This window comes from Raphanus sativus, chromosome 8 (genome assembly GCF_000801105.2).
Source record: "Raphanus sativus cultivar WK10039 chromosome 8, ASM80110v3, whole genome shotgun sequence".
Taxonomy (NCBI): Eukaryota; Viridiplantae; Streptophyta; class Magnoliopsida; order Brassicales; family Brassicaceae; genus Raphanus; species Raphanus sativus.
In genome coordinates, this window is record NC_079518.1 from 14,991,574 (window position 1) to 15,004,273 (window position 12,700).

Genomic DNA, 12,700 nt, shown 5'->3' on the forward strand with positions numbered 1-12,700 from the left:
CAAATCACAAATACCTTCAAATATCTGGATATCTGATCCGTGTCCAAGCATAAGTGTATTAACCTTTATTGCCTCTTTTTGGAATAATTTATGTTAGAACGGTAGTTTTTTAAAAAGAATTATGGAAACCTAGCCTAGTGAAGAAGTTATTAATGATACAACAAATCTTTAGTATTTTGTAACTATTTAGATAAATTTATAAATCATAATTACATATTAGTTTCAGAAGACATATCATTAGTTTACTGTTTGTTTAAAGCCTCATGAACCTGAGGCACAACATGCTCAGTACTAATATAAAGTTATAAACTAAGCCACCTGACCTTTGGCACAAGATTATTTATTCACTGAAAACCTTCAGTTAAGATAAAAACAAACAAACTACATCATACATCATACATCATACTGATTTTGTAATCATTATTCTGAAGAAAGAACGTAATATAAAGCAATTCCAGTTACATACGACATTTCTTATTTTATTAGAACCTATTTTGTAAATCCCTGACGACATTAGCATCCATCTGGAATGCCCTTGCAAGAACATTCGGGTCTATAGCTGGGTTAGACCCAAACACTGTGTTAGCAATCGTGATAACACCTGCGTTTTGGCTGCTTAACGCAGCGATTGCAACCGCTGGAGTTCGTCCTAGGTTGAATTGGAAATGGATGAGTCCTTCTGGAAACACAAATACATCACCAACATTGAGCGTTTTGGCGAAAAGACGGTTTCCGTCTTGGTTTGAAGAGACAAACCCTACAAGCAAGGTTCCTTGTTGGACAATCAAGATCTCAGTGGCACGTGGGTGAGTGTGAGGTGGGTTCTGACCGTTGGGTGCATAGTCTATACGAACAAGTGAGATTCCAAGGGTGTTCAGTCCTCCAAGGTTGTTAACATTGACGGTTGTCACATTAGACCCAACAGCGTTATTTACATTTCCAGGTCTGTTGAGTACTGAGGAAAAGAAGTCATCTGCTGAAACGATCCTTGGATCCTTGCAGAACTTACCATTCACAAACACTGAAAATGTTTTAAAAATATAAGTAATGGACAAAATTAACGTAAAAATATATTCAATAAGTTAATAAATCATGCATACCTCCACTTGCTGGTGTATTGACGCCAACGCAGAAATCTTGAAGGGGGCTTGGATCAGAAGCAATGGCCAAAGGAAGTGTCAAAGCCAAGAGAGATAAAACTGCAATATAGGAGAGACTCTTCATTGCCAAGTATATGTGTATTTAGTCTATTCTGAAGAAAATAAGGATTATTGTTAATCTCTTGGTTTTGGTTCCAGTGAAGATATGATAAACTTGTGAGAAAGGGAGTTCAATTTATAGAAGATTTCGGGTGTTGAACAAGTCCATACGTATATATCTGCTACATGATTCCTTAATCTAAAGAACTCCAACAGTATAGCTTTAATCATCTAAGATTTGAATTGGTAAAACTTATTCAACCGTGTTCTCTGAAAGTCGTATTATTTGGTTGTCGTTTAAATTATTATATTGTTACCATGTTAAATTGTAGCTTTCATTATCTAGAAGTTTGAAATGGTAAAATGTTGATTACACCGGCATCCCTGAAGTATTATGTTGGGAGTTATTTAAAATATTTTGTTGATACCATGTTTTTTCTTTTGGATAGGTTGCTACCATGTGTTGTTCAAAAAAGGTTGCTACCATGTTTACGTTAGTAATATCTTTAACGCACAAAATAAAGAAAAATATATCTTTAGTTGAATAGATCATGTACTTGAAATTTAAAATGCCAAGTGATGGCAATGAAGTGTTATTATAATAACTCAGTTATACAAGGGACCGCAAAAGTCTATTTGATAATAAGATTGTTCACAATTATACGTGACGATTTTAATAATCATCAAATTACATATGGGTTGTAGAGCTTACTTGAAAAATGTAAAATGTGAACTTGGTGTTTGTTTTTTGGTTTTATTGTTTTATTAATCAACAAGGCCAAAAATGTTGTCCTTTTAGTTTATTACTAACTATATATGAGTCTGTGCGTTACAACATGTTTTGTATGATATTTAATTTAATAAAAACATAAAATTAAAAAAAAACATTTTATTATAGTTTTCGAATTTTTTTTGCATATATTACGTGAGACTCTTATATTATAATCAAGAACTCGTTATCACATATAAATTTAAGTAAATATTTGTATTCTATAATCATGGTGCTAAGTGAATTGTTATCAATTTTTTATTTAGGGTTAAAGAAAACTTTCATACTTAAAAACTTAAACTGAACCCAATCCGATGTAACTAAGAATTGTAATAAAATAAAATAAATATAAAAGTTAGATAATGTCAATCAAATCAATGACAACATTATAGATTTTGTGTATACTAATTTATTTTTTATTTAAATTATCTGATATTTATATTCTTAATTTACGATAAAATTTTAATTGAAAATGAAATAGAAAAAATACTTCCTCTGTTTTAATTTGTAAGTAGTTTTAGATAAAAACACTAATATTAAGAAATTTATTTCTTTTTTAAAAGTATCATTTAATATAAAAAATATTATAAAATTTATAAAAAAACTAAAATATTTCATTGGTTACACAATATACAATAAATATAAAAGTTACATTGAAATATTAAAACTACTTATATTCAATTTTTTTTCTAAAACTACTTACAATATGAGACGGAAAGAGTATAACATAGTAAAAACAAAATAAGTAATAAGATGAGATAAATCTTGATTTGTTTTTACCAAAATGCATATAAAGATGACTTACGATGACAATAATAATCTACTTCTTATGACCAAACATGAAAATATATATCTAAAATGTGCATAAAATATGACAAAACATATAAATACACGTCACTACAACATCCTAATTTTTGAATTTTTTTAATTAAATAGCATCATACTTGTCAACTAATTCCTTTTCTTTAAAGTACTATTAAATAAGTTTTCAAAAAATTCTTTCTGTTAAGATTTTTCAAAAAGGAAAATATTTTATTTTATAAATCTCGTTTTTACAAAATCAAATTGTTAGAAACTAACTATTTCTAGTTACTATTAAATAATTTTAAATTAAAATTACTATATTTACACTTCGTATCAATATTGTTTTTACATTTTTTGTTAATTAATTTTAGTATCATGTTCATCATCAAATTCTCTCTTGAAAAAATATTATCAAACAAATTTTTAAATTCTATTTTGTTTAGGTCTTTAAAAATATAATATAAATCTTTTTTGTTTATTATTGTTTTAAAAAAAAGGAAAACAACAATCAAATATTCTTTTACAGTTTGTAGGGTTTTAGGAAAGGAAACTAATATTATCTAATCTTCTACAGTTATTTTGTGTAGGATTTATAAAATTAAAATTACTATCAAATACTTTTTACAGTCAAATAAACGCTTAGAAGACGGCAGAGGTGACGTCGTGGAGAAAATATGTGCTGGAGACTAATCACCTTCTACGATATTACCAATAGAAGTAAAAAGGGAGGATGTGAATGCAGTTAGGCCACGAAATATTGTTTACAAATAATAATTAGAAAGTTTATTTTTCTTTCTTCAGGTTTCGCCGGTTGTTTGAAGGGACAAAACAAGGTTATTATGTAAAGTTAACACCGTGTATAGAAACGTTGGGTAAATTGGGTAGACAGTGAATTATACCTTTTTAGCGCTATAGGACCTAATTTCCCTAAAATGTATTGATGGTAAAATAAAGACAGTTTAATCCTTTATTAAAAGAAAATAATATAACAAGATATTAAAATGTAAGAAGTATTAGGTTCCATGTATCAAATATCACTCATTAACCAATTGAACTATTATATTAGTGGTTTATTTTCATACAAAAAGACGCTCTGTGAAGACATCGTTGTTCTCATCTCACTTTGTCTGTGACAGCGCGTGCGTCGATTACGACTCCAATGGTCTTTGTTTCTTTGCCTCCTACCATCTCTCCTCTCCTTCGGTGATATGCTTGACACTCTGGTGACAGAAGAAGATAGATTCATTCAGATCTGGTGGTCAAATCTCGATTTAAGGCTTCTCTCTTTCAATTTGGAGTGAAGGTGAGTTGTAGAAGCTTTGGAGGGTCTGTAGGGGTCGGATTTAGTTGGCTTTGTCCCAATTTTCTCTATTTGGTGAGGCTCAAATCCTAGCAGACAGTATTGGTGGCCATTGTGGAGGGGTGCGTGAGATCTAGCTGCGGTTGTCTTGCTTGGACTTGGGAGTGCTGTCTCTGTTCATTGGAGTCATCTCCGGTGGTTGTTGATTTTTGATGGTCAGAGCCTGGGCATGCTCATCTTTAGTTTTGAAAGGAACATAAGGAGATAACTGTTTAGTGGAGTGAATGCTTCATTGTTGGTCGATTGCCGCCGAGTTGATCGTGTTATTCCTTTATTTGGAGTGGTTTTTATCCACTTACCGGCTGTGTGAATAAAACGTGTTCGGGAAGCTTTTAGAGGCTTCACCGTGGGGTGTTGGTGCGTATGAGGCACGTGGAGAGCCCACTCAAGGTCCAATGGCGAGTCTTAGTTGGGATTGAAGGGTATTTACAGCGACGGTTAAGGATTCTAACCTCTCTCGATTCAGTTTATGTGTTGGTGATGTTCATGTGCTTCCAGGCTATCTCATTGCTCTTCTCAACATGCGTTAATTGTTAATGAGTTCTCGTTAGTTCTATGTGTGGTGTTGGAGCGGGTTTCACTGATGGAAGCGCTGTTGGATATTATCTTTCAACTCAAATAATTAGGTGTGCACTGCTCTCACTCTCATATCTTCGTCTGTTTCTAGTCAGCTTCACCATTGTTGCAGTCTATCATGTATCTCCAGCATCCTCCTCAACTTTGCTTTCATCTTTTAGTCTAGTTTCTGATTTCAATTTTTGTTCCAATCTGTGTCTCTGGATGGTAATCATCACCTCACCGGCTTATGGCTCCAGAAAAGTTTGATCACCTTTGCTCCAGAAAGGTTCGATCACCTTTGCTGGCTTTGTGTACTCTCTTGTTCAGGTTAATATAAATCCACTAGATGACAGAAAAAACGAAAAAGATTAAAAACTAAGTTCCAATTATTTTCCGATTAATCTCTGATTTTCTGTTAACTAAAAAGGTCTGGACCGCCCATCAGATTTACGCATAGCATAGTTTTGAACATCAAGTTTTAGTAATAAAATAATGAAACTGAGATGAAAAAAAAAAGTTTATGTTAAAAAAAACTATGGGAAGTTTACTAGAATGATTCATATTTTTAAAAAATTATTAGAATATTTTTATGGTCAAAATTGCCCTTGAACATAGTTATAACAAAAAACCATATTACCAAAATATCCTTATTATTTATCAAAGGCAGATTTGTTTTCAAAAAAAATAAATCTGTCGAGTAATAAATCTGTTTATAAAATCTGTGTAGAAAAAGAAATCTATCGTTAAAGTGGTGACAGACTTTTTTAAAAACGTCAGATTTGTTCACACGGCAGAGTTAATTGTCCGATTTGATTAGAAAACAGTTTTTTTAAAATATGTATGTCGAATGAGGTAGCAGATTTGTTATAAATGGCAGATTTATGTGGTCAACTTATTTTCTTAAGGGCCGATTTTTTTTAATGTTAGACTTATTTTTTACGGCAGATTTCTATATCCGATTAAAAATTGTTGGCAGACTTTTTGTTTATGTGGTGACAGACTTTTTGATTTATGTTGTGGCAGATTTATTGATAAAAATCTAGATTTATGTAAACCAAACTTAAATCAATTTCGACCTGGTTTACATTAAATCCGAATCTGATTTATTTTTAGGTTAATTAAGATCAGAATTAAGTAAATTTTTGGTAACTGTCATCATTTCTTCCATCCCTCTTTTCTTGAACGTATGTTCATGGCTGGTGGAGATAAACATTTGTTCCCACATTTATTGTTTCTTGAACAATCTGTTGTCATCGAAAAAAAGAAAGAACAATCTATCGTCAAAGCCACAAATAAAGACAGTGAGGTTTTGCAGAAATGAGTTTCTTACCATGCCATTAAAAAAATCTTGCTCTTCTGGCAATCCTCAACAGTGACAAAGTCAAAATCATAAATAGTATAATGACATTCTTCAGCAGAGAGGCGTGCAGCAAAGTCCTTATATGTAAGAATAGGTTCTTGAATTTGACATGTTCTTGAGTTTGTATCAGATACTGCTCTCTTTCATTCATATTACATATGTATAAAGTTCAGAAGTACTATTAGTTATCACTATCGGTGAATTGATTCACAATATCATGATCAAAGAGCAACTACTAGTATTACTTCGCTGCTGACAAGGAATATGGACAGCAACCAGCTTACTACTTTTTTAATATAACATAACAGTGGAGGTGTTTCAAGCAAGAAACTGAACTATCCATGAAAAATCTTTATAACCTATAAAAATTTGTCTGAAATCACAAAACATAGTTTTTTCAGAAGTAAAATGTTCAGTCAATGACCAAATCTTCATTCCTGCATGTTCCTCTTCTTGAGATGAGACATTGCGACTCTAAGGCCTTTCCTGATCATGCTGCGCCTAGCAAGTGCTATCTTCTTTAAATCAGGTTTGTAGTAGTTGTCCACTGCCTAAATAGATAAGACAACAAATTGATTGTTACTGAGAGACAAAGAGTAAAAAAAGGGAGATATGAAAGAATATATCTCAGAGCCAAGCATAACAAATATATTTCATATAAGATCATAAGTGAGTGTTCAGTTAATGCTAGTGGGAAGATCATAAGATAGCTTGAGTGTTCAGATTACATTGAGAAAGGCATCAAGTCGAGAAGAAGAGAAAACTGAATCTCAATACATATCAACCAAACTATGGATTTTTTAATGCTCTAATCCCTTATATAAAACGAAACAGAGTTATCTTTCTCATAAGACATATCAACCAAACTCAACAACAACACTGAGAGTAAAGAACTCACAGAACGTCTACCAAAAGAATGTTGAAATTTGGATATAGGATTTTTAAAATTAAACATCACAATTAAACAATATATGTTAAAAAAAGTGTAATAACTACTGGGGAATTTGATAGATTTATCAATTACAGTGGAAATTGGGATTTAGGGTTTAATTGTTAAATAGTTGCTCAACACTTTTTTTTTTTTTTGAAAAAGATTTTAAAAGTTGCTCAACACTTTTTCTAGGTTTTTTAAGATTGGTTCTTCACATTTTTTTGGTTGTTAAGAAAATATTGTTCACTTTATAATTTTTATTATTATTAAATGTTGGTGAAAATCTCTGGTAGAGACCGTTGATGTTCTATAATATTTGCTTTTTACACAAGAATAAAACATAAAAAATTAAAGAAAAATAAAACAGTACCCATCCACAATATCAAATTCCAAAGAAATTGACTTGTATAAAAAATTGAATTCTAAAGTAAAAGAGTTCATAAGACAGGTAGTATTTTCGGTTGTCGAATCGACTATCTAATGTTCTTAATAATTGTAATATCATAATAAATCAGCGTTAAAAAAAAAGTAAAAGAGTTCAAATGCAGAGCAGCCTCCATGGTGCGAGAGAGATACATATCATAGATGATATAAACCACAATGATGATCCTCTTATATTTAGTCCTGTTGCTGTAGTTTAAACAAACCTGAACTGTAATACTTATCATCCTGATAAAAATATGCTATCTTGATTAAGATCTTAACGAGTCAATCAAACCTTGGTTCTTGCTGTTGCTAGGAAGAGCAGGTGGAGAAGACGATGATGCGTTCGATGATGAGTTCGAAGGGATCCCAGGATTCAAGCAGTCCAGTCCAAGTGCACCTTCCAAAACATATTTCAAAAAACTCAAATTAAATATATGTTTCAATTGACAATCAATAATACCAAATTTTGGTTTTTCTTACATTGCTTAACGCAAGGCAATGTGGCTATATTCATAAAATTGCTGTAACCTTCAGTACATTCACAGCCGTACATAAACAGATTTTTCTTTTTGCAAATCCCTCCTCCACAATTCATCCAATGGCAAACTATAGAGATACATCCAGAGTCATATATACACACACAATCACACATCGTGGATGGAGAAGCAAATGAGATTAAATATTATGTTACCATCGAAAAATGAAGCATTGTTGTCTTTGGGAGGCGTAGGGGGCTGTGCTGGAGATCCTGCCTCACCGCAACTTAGACCAAAGGTACCTAGAATGATGAATATACGTATTTTTATGTTATATATGATCAAACCAAACTAACTAATTTTAAAGAGAGATGTCTTGATAGAGAATTTACAGTTGGGGATGACGCAAGGAAGAAACTTGAGATTATGATCAACCTGCTTCCAACCATTATCACACTCACATTCATACTTTAAAGTTGCGTTTGAAGATGCTTTGCATTTCCCTTTCCCACATACCACTGCCTTGCATATATGATCTATTTTTCAGAAATTAAATCAACCAACTTAACATGAGTCACAACATACTAGGGATGAACAGAGTTGAGAAAAGGAAGACAAACCGAAAATAGGAGATAGTAAATCGCAAGTAGCCGTTTCCTGGTAGATTAGAAGTAAAGCTGCAACGAAGCATAGTGTGTTCACAACACAAGCCATGAATCTTTCTTCAAAGTACAGAAAAAAAAGCAAATCTGAAATAAACAAACAGAAAACAAAAGATCGTTATATAAATTGGTTGGGGGATTTGGTAAGTATTCAACAGCATCTGTATGCCTATATTTTTTTCTCTTTTTTTTTTCTTTTTTTTGTAACACTATATTTCTTTCTCTATATAGAGTTTTGTTATAGAAGGAGATTCATTTCCATCTACGTATATATTTGTTTTTCTAATAATGATTATATTTTATTTTAGATAATCTTCTATTTTTTAAGAAATTGTAAAATAATTATTTTCTTTTATTTTATTTGTAACTGTTTTGAGAATTTGCATCCACTAACTCCCAAAAAACTATAATAAATCTTCACATATATTACGTAGATGACTATGATTTGATAAATAATACAAAAAGTTGGACCAAAAATGCTCTTTTCTAACTTCTCCAGCACAGACGCATCAATTATACCATTGATGTTAGACATAATCAGAGATCGATAGAGATTAGAGACGACGAACCCTAAGAATAATTTTCGGCTTCACTCACAGAAGTGTCGTAAATGGCCAAATTATATTAGTATAGGCCCAAACTGAACTCAATCTAAAACCCAAAAACACGTGTATCGCTGATTCGTCCCTTCAATGAAACAATGTGTTTCACTCAACCATGACACGTGTCGCATTCTTAGGGTATGAATTTGTGACTTGGCATCTCATGTGGACAGGTTATGAGCGAAGAAAAGTTTTTTTTTTTTTAACACAATAAGATACTAAGATAAATCTTAGTACGAATCAGCAAATGCCGAATTGCGAGTATCGATCCAATATGGCACCCCGGTGTTAACATATGAGAAAACACGCTTCCTTGTTCGAGCTTGTCTTGCCAGGAAGTCGGCTTGGGTATTACTGGATCTTTTTTTGTAAACTAGTTGTCCATCTTGGTAGAACATCCATAGGGTTTTGAACTCGTTGAATTCAGCTGCAAAAGCTGGCCAGTCTTCCGGTGACTCGATCATTTTGACCAACTCCTTAGAGTCAGTAACAAAATAGTTGCAGTACCGATGATGGCGAGACAAACATTTCAAAGCCCATACCAAAATTTTTAGTTCGGTGTGTAGTGGCGAGAGTTGCCGATGACAGCCTTGAAATCCAAGTAGGTCTATTGATCCATCTTGTAGTTGCAGGATCCATCCTACTCCACTTGTATTGTCCTAGTTTTTCCACGATCCATCCACCCTACATATAAACGTAGGTCTTTCTGGTGGCTCCGTTGGTATGTTATCAAAAGTGCTTTCACCTGTTTCGCTTTCTTCATTGGCCAGAAACCATGCATTGCATTCTCGTGTCGCCAAATCAATAGTATTTCTAGGTGAGAAATCACGTCCATTAAACAACTTTTCGTTTCGGGCTTTCCAAATATACCAAATAATCCAGGGGAAGGCCCTGGTTGATTCCTCTATATTTCCACCAGCGTTGGATCTTGATAGGAGGTAATCTATGTTGGTATAGAGATTTTCCGAAGGGAAAACTCCTGGAGCCGATGGAATCGTTGAGAGGGCCCAGCATTGCAGAGCTGGAGGACATGTAAAGATCATGTGGTTGATCGTTTCTTCCTCATAGCCACATCTAGGACAGCTGGGATCGTTTCCAATGTGTCTTTTGAAAAGTCGTTCATTAACTGAAACAGCACCAGAAAGAGTTTGCCACAGGAAGTGGTTGAACTTTTTCCCGGTTTTAACTTTCCAAATTTTTTCCTTCAGCGGGTTGAGTGAGGGTAGCTGATTCCTGAACTCAGTTTCCTTATCTGGTTTTGATTTTGCAAGCATATAGCCTGACTTGACTGAGTATTTCCCAGATACTGTTAGATTCCAGCAGTAACCGTCTTGTATGGGGTTCCTACTAAGATTTGGACTTCAGACTAGCGATATATCATTGGGGTGGAGCAGATTCCTGAGCTTGGTGGTGTCCCATTCCCTTCTCTCAGGATCAATTAGCTCCTACACTTTCAAGTTTGGATCATAATCCTGCGGTAACGTAGGAGTCCTTGCGGTCTCGTCCGGTATCCACGGGTCTTGCCAAACAAGTGTATCTTCCCCTGTTCCGATTGTACATCTGAGGCCTTTGGTAACTAGTTCTTTTGCAGCCATAATACTTCTCCAACCGTAAGACGGTCTCGATGCTTTTGGCGCTTTAAAAGGGTGCGAGTTCCGAAAATATCTTCCTTTAAGGACTCTTGTAAGCAGGGAATTTGGGTTTTGTTCCAGTCTCCAAAGTTGTTTAGCCAGTAAGGCTATATTAAACTCTTCAGGTGACCGGAATCCCATCCCACCTTCCTTCTTGGGGAGGCAAACTTTATCCCATGATATCCAATACATACCTTTTGAATTAGGACCGGAGCCCCACCAAAAATTAGAGTTTGCACTAGATATCTTTTTACATAGTCCCTTTGGGAGGAGGTAACACGACATTGGGTATGTCAGAATTGCTGATGCGACAAATTTTATCATAACTTCCTTGCCGGCTCTAGAGAGGTATTTTGCCGTCCATCCCTTCACCTTTTTATGTACATTATCTTGGACATATGCAAAGGCCTGGGTTTTGGATCCATGGAGGTGTCTGGGATGCCTAGATATTTTCCATTGCCGCCTTCATTGGTGATGCTTAGAATATTCTTCAAGTTCTCTATATTTTCAGGAGGCACTTTCTTACCGAAAGTGATTGCTGATTTCTCAAAGTAAATCCTTTGTCCTGAGGCGTTCCCATACTTGTTAAGGGCATTAAGGAGACTGTTAAACTGCTCTGGTTCTGCTTTGCAAAAGAACAGGCTATCGTCTGCAAAGAGGAGATGAGATATCGGGGGACTTGCATGTGCCACCTTGAGGCCAGTAATATTTCCTGAATTTTCCGCTGCTCTTATGTTTGCTATAAGAACTTCAGTGCAAAGGATAAAGAGATATAGCGAGAGTGGATCACCCTGACGTAATCCTCGCAATGGATTTATATGGCCCGTGGGGTTTCCATTTATCAGGACACTGTAAGATACCGATCTGACGCATCTCATTATCCATTGGATCCATTTCTCTCTAAATCCCATCTTTCTCATCATAGCTTCCAGGAAGTCCCATTCCACTCTGTCATAGGCTTTGCTCATGTCTGTTTTAATTGTCATGAACTCGTTTTTACATTTATTATTTGTTCTCAGAGCGTGGAATGCTTCTTGGGCTAGAAGGATGTTGTCCGCAATGGCGCGTCCTGCTACGAAAGCAGATTGAGTTTCTGAGATGATGTCTGGCAGGTATCTCTGTAGCCTTTGACATAGCACCTTAGATATAATTTTATAGCACACATTACAGAGGCTAATCGGTCTGAAATTGGTCATATCTCTTGGTCGCTCTATTTTTGGTATTAGACATATATTTGTCTCATTGAGCTGAGGATCAAAGGAGTCAGAATTAAAAAATTCTTGTACCATTTCGACCACCTGAGGGCCAATGGTTTTCCAATAGTTTTGATAAAAAAGAGCTGTCATTACGTCCGGTCCTGGAGCTTTTTCTGGATGGATATAAAAAACCGCCTTTTTAATTTCAGCTGGAGTTATATCTTTGCACAGGCTCTCATTCATTTCTAGAGAGATAATACTTCCCAAATGGTTTAAGGAAACTTCAATATCCGCAGGTGTAGAAGATGAGAAAAGCTCAGTAAAATACTCCACTGCTATTGTATTGACTTTTCTTTTGTTCTCACACCAAATGCCTCTGCTATCATTTAAACCACTGATGTGGTTTCTAGCCCGTCGATGTTTGGTTGTAGCATGATAGAATTTAGTATTCCTCTCGCCTTTACAATACCAAAGATTTCGACTTTTTTGGTGCCAGAATTCTTCTTCTTCTTCGTATGCCTTTTGGAGTTGCATTTGTATCGATGAAACTTCATCTGCGGATAGTGATTGATCCACTTGACTTCTGTCTAGCTTATCCTTGAGTTCTTCTAGGATTTTTTGAGTATTATTGTTCTCCTCTCTCCTCCATCGAGCAATATTCGATCTACATCTCTTGATCCGTTCATGGAGAGATATGTCATCGTTGCTCTCACGGTCTGTCCAACC

The 12,700-nt window shown here is 34.6% G+C and overlaps 1 protein-coding gene across 1 annotated transcript; it reads right to left on the minus strand.

Annotated features, from left to right (window-relative positions):
• Nucleotides 1-324: 324 nt before the first annotated feature.
• Nucleotides 325-1,317, minus strand: LOC108820779 (germin-like protein subfamily 1 member 8). The gene is made up of 2 exons (XM_018593785.1): nucleotides 1,101-1,317; nucleotides 325-1,021 (listed from the first exon to the last, which is right to left on the minus strand). The coding sequence occupies exons 1-2, from the start codon at nucleotides 1,222-1,224 to the stop codon at nucleotides 483-485; spliced, it is 663 nt and encodes a 220-aa protein (XP_018449287.1). The 5' UTR covers nucleotides 1,225-1,317; the 3' UTR covers nucleotides 325-482.
• Nucleotides 1,318-12,700: the final 11,383 nt, after the last annotated feature.

What these genes read in the sequence shown, in the direction of transcription:
- LOC108820779 (XM_018593785.1), bottom strand. Translation starts at nt 1,224, where the DNA reads ATGAAGAGTCTCTCCTATATTGCAGTTTTATCTCTCTTGGCTTTGACA. An exon ending in CAATACACCAGCAAGTGGAG is followed by an intron (nt 1,022 to 1,100) that starts GTATGCATGATT and finishes AAACATTTTCAG; the next exon opens with TGTTTGTGAATGGTAAGTTC.